Genomic DNA, 9,686 nt, shown 5'->3' with positions numbered 1-9,686 from the left:
TTCCATGCTTTCTTCGTGACCAAGAAACCAACCTCTGAAATACCTGAGACAGAATCCATCCCATCACCCCCCCTGCTTGAACGATCTCGCTCAGTGGCTGCAAACTTGTTTTTCAGGTGATGAATTTGCCCGCCTACACTTAATGTTGGCCGCTGATCCATTTTGAGGCAAGCAGGAGCACATGGTCAAGTGAAAGTCAAGAGTATAATTATAATTGGCCTTTTTGCTAATCGTATCATGATTCAGCTGTGCAGCCAGAATGAGCAGCTCTTAGCTTATACCTTATGCCAGAAACACTTACCTTTTGGTGAAAAAATAAGCTTATATTTAAATGAACCCAAGAACATCTGTGGAATGTGCATGCAGATGTGTTTTTTTTCCTCCAGTATCCCTCGAGCTGTCTTTTGTAGACCTCAGAGCTGGGTTCTTTTGAGATGCCACAGTTCACCTAGAAATGGTCAAATAGCCACTGATGTTGCCTGTCAGCTCTTACTAGAATCTATTGACTGATAATCCCCTTGCCTGTGTTCAAGTAAAAGGAATTGGGTATTGGTTTGCACAGCACGTTTTGTCAGTATTATTACTGGGTGAGGGAAAGGAGGGAGGTGCAGTGAGAGCTCTTGTTTAGCAAAGAATCCTGCGAACCCCCTTGACGATAAAGAATGTATGGAAGGAAGGCTTGCTGGATACGGTGCTGTGGATACAGTGCTGGCTTGGGGCATGAATGTTGGGGTTAGTTCCTGCTTTGCGATATACTTCCTGTGTGACCTCAGACATGTCACTTCACCCCTGTGCTTCACATCCCGTCTGTTAAATGGGGATGACGCTTCCTTTGCCTTCTCTTATTGATCTGGAGGCTCTTTGGGGCAGGTAGCATCTCTTACTGTGTGTTTGTACAGTGGGGCCTCTAGACCCTATCTTAATGGAGGTGGAACGATTGGAGATAACTGGGGGCATATTTAGGGTTGTATAAGGAAGATACCTGCAAACATTTGTGAAATGGAATTCATTAAGCTACAAAGAAGATGCAGAACAAGTCAGAAGTATTTGGAGACAGGTTCCTCTGACTGACAACAACCATTTTGGCGTGGAGGGAATAGAAGCCAGGACAAACTGAGCAGCCCTCGTATTAACGAGGAACTTTCTACTGCCTTTTTTGCTTTGCAGCTTGCTTCAGAGTTTAAACTCTATGCCTGTCTTGGGGGACACAGCAGAAGCTGCAGCTCTGAGGGAGCGACACGTTCATGGTGTGACTGTAGATGGCAAACTCTGGATCTCTCATATTGTGCGGTATGCCAATGTCCTGCTGTCCCATGAAAAGAACGTAAAGGCTGTGACACCTTTTACCAAGGAACAGAAGGCTGCCTGGAACCGGTGAGAGGCTGGGGAGGCAGCAGAAATCTGGAGACTGGTCTCGGGGGCAAGGAAGGATGATGGGCATGGCAGAGAGCAAGGGGTTTGGGTATAACTTGGGTGCTTGAGGTGCATTTGTGACAGCCCTGAATTAGATCCGTGATTTTGGGTCGTCCTGTCCTTTTGTGGCTGATTTTTAGTTTAAAGGCTTCAGTTCGGGGTGGTAATTAATGTGAGGTTACGGAAGCCTTCTGTCTCTCTCGGCAACTCTGGCCGAAGCAGCCTCTGTCTGCCTGATGGTGAAGCAGAATTTCTGGTCCAAGTTCTCTCTGGACAAGAGCGGGTGCGTTTCAGGTGAGATTAGTGGAGGCTACGTTTCATAGTTGTGAAAGGCTCATAGTTGTTTGTGCCGGCAGAATGATGCAGACTGTGGAGAACCTGCAGGAGAAAGAGAAGTCTCACGGCGCAGAAGTCTTTGCTTTCCAGCAGCTCCTGCTCTTAGCTGGCATTTATCTCTTTAAGGTAATGGTGCATATCCACTGGGCTTGCTGAACTTCCAGTGGTCATAGCTGAATGATTTCCTTGGGTTTGAAGACCTCATCTGTCAGAGCATATAGCTCTTTAAATGCAGGGAACAACAGCTAAAATGGCCTGAATTCGGATGATAGCAAACATGCCGATCTACTGAGACTTTAGGCTGTGTGTTTCCTTGATTTCTAAACCCTTCTCTTTAAGTTGTAGGTCATAATCCTAATTTAAAATACAGAGACCAAAATCTTATATTTAGGCCCACTAGTTCAGGGTTTATCTCAATCATTTTACTGACATTAGAAATTGTACCTGCTGTAGTAGCAAGAGAGAAACAGCCTAACATTCTTGCTCTGCTTCTCTTTGTGGTCCTCCCACCTGCCATATCACTGCAGTCTATATGCTATATTTCTGACTGAGTGGCATGTTGCTGATGACCAGTATGGGCTTTATGTGTGCCTGAACTACAGTGTTCATGTGCACTTTATGTGCAGAAAACCAGCAAAATTTCCTGGCTGTTAATGACTGGAAAGATCAGGGCTTTAAAATAGCTGCTTTCCTCCCAGTGTAGTTCCCCATCAAAAAAAAGCCTGACTATAACTGACCTAGGTTTTCTGGTTAGTCTTGTTTCCTCGTCCGCTTTCTCTTGATGCCTCCATGAGCTGGAAATGGAGATAATGGCTCGTCTGTGCACCTGACTTCCTAACAGCACCATGTGCTAGAATTGGCAGTAGCTGGGTATGTGTCTTAGTAAACACCTCTCAGTCAATCTGTCGTACTTATCTGTACTTCTGCTTCGTATCAAACAGACTCCCACAGAAACCGTGGATCTTCTGAATGACCTTCTGAGCTGCATGGAGAGGGTGTTTGACAAGAAATCCAAGAAGAAAAAGTGTGGTGAGTTTCTTTGTAAAGAGAGACTGGGGAATTATTAGTTGGCAGGATTGTTTTTATGTGTCCAGAGCACACTTGGGAGCCCAACAAAATTTGGGCTTGGACAGGCGATATGTTTACAATGGTGCAACCAGCTTTTACATGGGTGTAAACAAGAAGTGGACAGATGGCTTAACCTAGGCTTGTCCAACATACGGCCCTCCAAGCTGTTTTCTGAGGCCCGAGGTGCTGCGATGGGAAACGAAAGTAAACACTATGCTTTTATTTTGGGGGGGTAATGTGATACTGCTTCCTGTGAGGTCTTTGAATGTGGCTTGTCGGGCCGCTGGGTGAAAAAAAGTTCATGATCCGGCCCCACATTCAAAAAGGTTGGACACCCCTGGCTTAACCCCTACATTGGTGTTACAGCAGCCTGCAGATGAGCTATTTCAGGAGAGCTGGTAAAGGAGCAGGTGGTTTACATTGAGCAAGCAGCTACCCAGGGGTAATTCTGCACACGCATACACTAAGTTACATTGGTGTAGGGCTGTACATCATGTGTCCACTTCTCTTCTGTCACAAGGCCTCTTTATGATGCATATTGAGACCCAAGTGTTGTTTCCTTCCTTTTTGATGCCTCTGTTTCCCATGCAGATGAGGAGGAGCCAGAATGGGTGGAGGTGATAGTGGAAGTTCTTCTCTCCCTCCTGTCTCAGCCCAGCCTGCTCATGCGCCGTGTCTCCAAAAGTGTGTTTGCACGCATCTGTCCACACTTGTCCAAGAGGGCCCTGCATTTAATCCTCGATGTAAGTGATACACTGGAGGACGGGTTGTGACTGGTTGAAGTTCTGGGTGTAGCTAATTAACCGTAAGGAATTAATTAGGAATAGGGCTCAATTGCCCGCCTATGAACTAGAAGGCAAAGATTTTGGCTGGAGGGCCACTTAATGAGTTTTGGTGAGCTGTCAAGGGCCACAACGGTAACCCCATCCCCTGTGAGGTGCTCCACTGCCTGGTTGCCATCTTGGGACTGGAAGTCTTATCCCTAACACCTAACCTTTGCTACCAGAAGTCCCTCCCTTTGCCCCCCAGAAATGCTCCTTTTGGGAGGGAAGGGTTGCCATCTCAGAACCAGAAAAAAAACAAATCGTATACTAAAAGTCAAACATCTACGATAACATATTTTAATGTTATTACTAAATATATTTTTATCATGATTTGTGTTTGCCTAGTTTGTATAGAGACCATTGCAAAATAACTAAAAAAAATAAAGCCTTACTCTTGTATATTGTGTGTGGGCAGTGTGCAGTGTAGTTGGGAGTGAGGGTGTGCGTCAGGGGTTGTGAGGGTGTGTGGCTGTTTGTATGGGGGACAAAGGGCATGTTGGGGAGTGTATATGTGGGGGCAGGATGAGGGGGTGAGGAGTTTTTGGGGAGGTGTGGGGATCCCCCTACACACTCCCCATGGTGCACAGCCCCTTCTGGCAACAGCAACAGCAGGCAGAGGTGCTTGTGCCCAACGTAGGTGCTGCCACTTGTGCCGCATGGCTCTGGCCAGCACTGCACATGGGAGCAAGGAGCGCGGCCTGGCCGGCCTGCCTCTTGTTAAGGGCTCCCCGCTGTGCATGTGCAGCTCCCATACTCGGGGACTACTGGGGGAAGCCCCATGCATTGGAGCCAGCTGCCTTCCCTGTCCCATGCCATGCAGGTCCCAGGACTCCTTGAGAAAGCAGGGGCCGGGGCTCCCTTCCACTTATGGCGGTTTCCCAGGACCTGCACAGCAGGGAGTGGCGAAGGCAGCCAGCCCCATCACGCAGAGCGTCCCCTGGTAGCGCATGAGTTGTGAGAGCTGCAGGTGCTCCACGCAGAGCCCTAGGGTTGCCAACTCTCCCGGATTGGCCGGGAGTCTACTGGAATTGGCATCAATCTCCCGGTGACTGTTGAAAGCAATCCGGGACATTGATATTGTGAACGGGTTGAACAGTACAATTAATGACTAGAGGTGTACTGATACATCGGTCCCGTATCAGATCAGCATTGATATAAGGAAAATTGACATTATTGGCAGTTGGCTTTTTTTGGCTGATGTGGCCGATAATATTGCCGATTTTAAATGCCTTGTGCGTGCATGCGGGTGCAGTGCAGCACGCAGGCAGCCAGGAGTGCAGCCTGGCAGCGTAGAGGGCAGCTGGGTCCAGCTGGTAAGCCTGGGGGACCCTGGGCTCAATTTATACTTGCTCAATTGCTTGTTCTTCCTCAACCTTAGTTTGGGAAATTACCATGGACCTTCTGATGTCACTTGCTTTATATGTGAAAGCATGTGGCAGTTTAAAAAAAACGGAGCTAAGCAATAGGATTGCTTAAAAAAACCAAAAAACCCCCTCTCCAAAAGACCAAAAAAAAACCCCCCCCAAACCAAAAACCCTGATGTTGAATATCAGAATGAGTAAGGCACATGGCCAGTTGATGCTGCATCTCATGAAAGCACAAAATATATATACCTTGCAGAGACCAACAAAAAATACTTTACATAAGAACCTACTGTATATCTCAAACTAGGAATTAAAATTCACTATACATTTCTTCTGTGACTTTTTCTAACATCTTACTAACATTGCTGTTCTTTTGGCTCTTTTATACTTACACTCTTCTGGATTTCCTTATGTAGCAGGTACAAATATGTTGATACAAGATAGATGAGTTGAATTTTTTTTGATCCAGAGGGTCACTGTTCAGTGTCTGCAGTTTGCTGAAATCAGCTGTCTGTTGTTTCCTCTGATTGCTTAAAAGGAAAGTATCAAAATAAAATTGTCTTTTTTTTAACAACTCCTTCACAGGTTCTTGATCCAGAGCAAGATCAGGATGAAGAAAGTGCTGTTGTGGTGACTGAGGAAACGGGCAAGAAGAAAGCCTTGCTGGAGGATATGGTAATTTACTTTGCATTAAATGTGCTAAATGATTGCCTGTTCCATCCCATTAAGAACAATATTACTGCTGAACTGCAGCTTTAGAAATAATGGCATGTCTCTTTCTTAATAAAGTAAACAGCTAGTTCTCTGCAATCTGAACACCTCATGGAAGTATGTAATCATTAGTCTCTTCATCTTGTTGTAAGGTACTAGTGGAGATATTTTTGTATAATTTAAATAGCTCCCAAGGGATAGCTACCCACATTGTTTCAGCTGCCACAGTTGTCACCTTTTCAGTCAGTGTAAGTGGACTCTTGCATTGCAGCATCGTTTAGATACTGGAATTATGAATTTGGGAACTGCAGAGATTCAAGGGTCACAGCCCAAAGCCACAGTCATTAGCCCACAAGGACCAAAAGCCGGTTTCTTTTCTCCTGTGCCTGGAGCTTCCTCTCCCCAAAGCCTGATCTAGGCTGACTTCTTTTTGGTGAGTCTCTTATATCCTGGAATCATTCACAGAATGCACCTTTTTGTAGTTGTAGTTGTCTTTCCCCTTTTACATCCGAGACATACAAGCAGGACTGTTGGGGAAGCTGGCATGTTGTTGCTTGTGTTTTTGGATACACAAAATCAGACTCAAAAAAACGTGCTTTACCAGAAGCAGCAGCATGTTACTTCATAGAATCATAGGATTATAGAAAATGAGGGTTGGAAGGGACCTCAGGAGGTCACATCTAGTCCAACCCCCTGCTAAAGGCAGGACCAGCCCCAACTAGATCATCCCAGCCAAAGCTTTGTCTAGCCAGGTCTTAAAAACCTCCAAGGAGGGATCTTCCACCACCTCTCTGGGTAACCTGTTCCAGTGTTTTACTACCCTTCTAGTAAGAAAATTCTTCCTGATGTCTAAGCTAAACTCCCCTCACTGAAGCTCATCTGTCACTACTGAGAACAGTCTAACTCCAGGCTCTTTAGAACCACCCTTCAGTAGTTGAAGATTGCTGTTAAATCCCTTCTGTCTCCTCTTCTCTAGACTAAATACGCCCAGTTCCCTCAGCCTCCCCTCAAAAGTCATGTGCCCCAGCCCACAAACCATTTTTTTTTACCTTGTGCTGGACCCTCTCCAATTTGTCCACATCCTTTCTGTAGTGGGAGTCCAAAACTGAACACAGTGCTCCAAATGTGGTCTCACTAGTGCTGAATAGAGGGATATAATCATTTCCCTTGATCTGCTGGCAACACTTCTACCAATACAGCCTTCTTTGCAGCCAGGTCACACTGTTGGCTCATATCCAGCTTATAGTTCACTGTAACCCTCAGGTCATTTTCTGCAGAGCTGCAGCCCAGCCAGTCAGCCCCCAGCCTGTACCGGTGCATGGGATTGCTTTGTCCTAAGTGCAGGACTTGGCACTGGTCCCTGTTGAACCTCATGAGATTTCTTTTGGCCCAATCCTCCAATTTGCCTAGGTCACTCTGAATCTTACTCTTACCCTCCAGCATATCTACTACTGCTCCCAGCTTGGTGTCGTCTGCAAACTTGCTGAGGGTGACTCTGTGCCATCTTCCAGACTGTTGATGAGGACATTGAACAAAACTGGCCCCAGGACTGACCCATGGGGCACTCCACTTGATACTGGCTGCCCGCTAAACATTGAGCCATTGATTACTACTCTCTGAGGCCAATGCTCCAGCCAGTTTTCTGTCCACCTTACAGTCCGTTCATCCAGCCTATACTTCCTTAGCTTATCTACGACAATGATATGGGAGACCGTATCAAAAGCCTTGCTAAAATCAAGGTACACCACATCCACTGGTCTCCCCACATCCACAGAGCCAGTCATCTTGTCATGGAAGGCAGTCAGGTTGGCCAGTCGTGACTTGCCCTTGTTGAATCCATGCTGATTGTTCCTAATCACCACTTTCTCCTTCAAGTGTTTAGAAATGGATTCCTTGAGGATCTGCCCCATGGTTTTTCCAGGAACTGAAGTAAGGCTGACTGGTGTGTGGTTCCCTGGATCTTCCTTGTTCCCTTTCTTAAATATGGACGCTATGTTTGCCCTTTTCCAGTCACCCGGGACTGCTGTTAACCATGAGTTGTCAAAGATGATGGCCAATGGCTCTGCAATCAAATCAGCCAACTCCCTCAGCACCTTTGGGTGCATCCCACCTGGCTCCATGGACTTGTGTATGTCCAGCTTTTGTAAATAGTCTCTAACCTGTTCTTTTGCCAGTGTTGGACCTCATGAGCCTGCTTCCCAAAATGTGTTGCCTGGTGCAATAGTCTGGGAGCTGGCCTTGCTTGTGAGGACTGAGGCAAAGAAGGCCTTGAGCATTTTAGCCTTTTCTACATCCTCTGTTACTAGGTTGCCTCCCCCATTCAGTAAGGGACCCACACTTTCCCTGATCCTCCTGTTGCTACTGACATACTTGTAGAAACCCTTCTTGTTACCCTTCACATCCCTTGCTAGTTGCAACTCCAATTGCGCTTTGGCCTTCCTGACTTTATCCCTGCATGGCAAAGCGATGCTCTTATACTCCTCCCTATTTATCTGTCCAAGTTTCCACTTCTTATAAGTTTCCTTTTTGTGATTTAGTTTACTGAAGAGTTCCCTGCTAAGCCAAGCTGGTCTTCTGCCATACTTGCTAGTCTTCCATCTGGATGGTTTGTTCCTGCACTCTCAGTAAGGTTTCTTTAAAGTACAACCAGCTCTCCTGATCTCCTCTCCCCCTTAGACTGGCTTCCCAGGGGATCCAGCCCATGAGTTCCCTGAGCAAGTCGAAGTCTGCTTTTCTGAAGCTGTGGGTGCTGACTCTGCTGTTCTCCATCCTTCCTTTCCCCAGGATCCTGAACTAAGTAATCTTGTGGTCACTGCTGCCCAAGTTCGCATCCACTGCTACATTCTCCACCAATTCTTCCCTGTTTGTCAGCAGCAGGTCAAGAAGAGCATGGCCCCTAGTTGGCTGCTCCAGCACTTGCACCAGGAAGTTGTCTCCAGCACTCTCCAAAAACTTCCTGGATTGCTTGTGGCACTGCTGTATTGCCCTCCTGGCAGATGTCAGGGTGATTGAAGTCCCCCATGAGAACCAGGGCCTGTGACAGGGAAACTTCTGCTAGCTGTTTGAAGAAAGCCTCATCCACCATTTCCTTCTGGTTTAGTGGTCTATAGCAGACACCCACCATCACATCACATCACCCTTGCTGCTGTCCCCTGTAACCTTAACCCAGAGACTTTCAACAGGCCTGTCTCCAGTTTCATACTGGAGCTCTGAGCAATCATATGGCTCTTTTATATAAAGTGCAACTCTTACTCTTCTTCCTGCCTGCTTGTCCTTCCTGAACAGTTTATACCCATCCATGGCAGCAGTGCAGCAGTCATGCAAGCTCCCCACAAGTCTCTGTTATTCCAATCACATCATTGTTCTGTGACTTCCCGTTCTTCCTGCGTGTTTCCCAGGCTCCGTGCTTTTGTGTACAGGCACCTGAGGGTAACTAGTCTATTGCCCTGATTTCTAAGGAAGTATGAGAGCACCTCCCTTGTTGCCCCTTCCTGCTTGCTTTTCCTTCAGGTCTCCTGCTTCCCCGCTTACCTCGGGGCTTTAGTCTCCATCCCCTGGCTGCAGCAGGTCTGCAGCAGCTGTAAAGATCGGGCGCTTCAGTGGGGCTTTTTGGTGCTTTAAGCTAAAGCTGATCCAATCAGTTATTGGATAAAAGTGCCAAAAAAGCCCCAGTAAAGCACTGGGTCTTTACAGATGCTGCAAAGCTGGGTTGAAGTAATGCGCTACCTCTTCTGGACATGCGCAGGCCTGGCACAGGAACACATTGAGTTTAAAGTGCCATTTTTGTTGAGTTTTTTTGTCGGCTAGCACTTGAGATTGTTGGTCCTGCACTTCTCTGAAACCATATATCTGTGTGCCCATCCTTTACTAGTCAGTGGGAAACACTGTAGACTAAGAGACATGCTGTGGATGACATTGTCCTTTCCTCTCCGTGTTAGCCTGAAGAAAACTGTCTGCAGAAAGCAAAGTT

The 9,686-nt window shown here is 46.7% G+C and overlaps 1 protein-coding gene across 1 annotated transcript in view; it reads left to right on the top strand.

Moving 5' to 3' along the window:
* MYBBP1A (MYB binding protein 1a) overlaps positions 1 to 9,686 on the top strand; it is a 64,439-nt gene that overhangs the window by 10,433 nt on the left and 44,320 nt on the right. The window contains exons 12-17 of the mRNA XM_019545297.1: positions 1,168 to 1,374; positions 1,770 to 1,875; positions 2,691 to 2,778; positions 3,409 to 3,560; positions 5,591 to 5,680; positions 5,988 to 6,123. Of these exons, the coding sequence (XP_019400842.1) occupies positions 1,168 to 1,374; positions 1,770 to 1,875; positions 2,691 to 2,778; positions 3,409 to 3,560; positions 5,591 to 5,680; positions 5,988 to 6,123 (779 nt within the window). The remainder of the gene's footprint in view (positions 1 to 1,167; positions 1,375 to 1,769; positions 1,876 to 2,690; positions 2,779 to 3,408; positions 3,561 to 5,590; positions 5,681 to 5,987; positions 6,124 to 9,686) is intronic.

This window comes from Crocodylus porosus, unplaced genomic scaffold, assembly GCF_001723895.1.
Source record: "Crocodylus porosus isolate Cpor-Errol unplaced genomic scaffold, CroPor_comp1, whole genome shotgun sequence".
Classification (NCBI taxonomy): domain Eukaryota; kingdom Metazoa; phylum Chordata; order Crocodylia; family Crocodylidae; genus Crocodylus; species Crocodylus porosus.
Note: the sequence above shows the minus strand (reverse complement) of the source record. Positions and strands in the feature narration are given on the sequence as shown.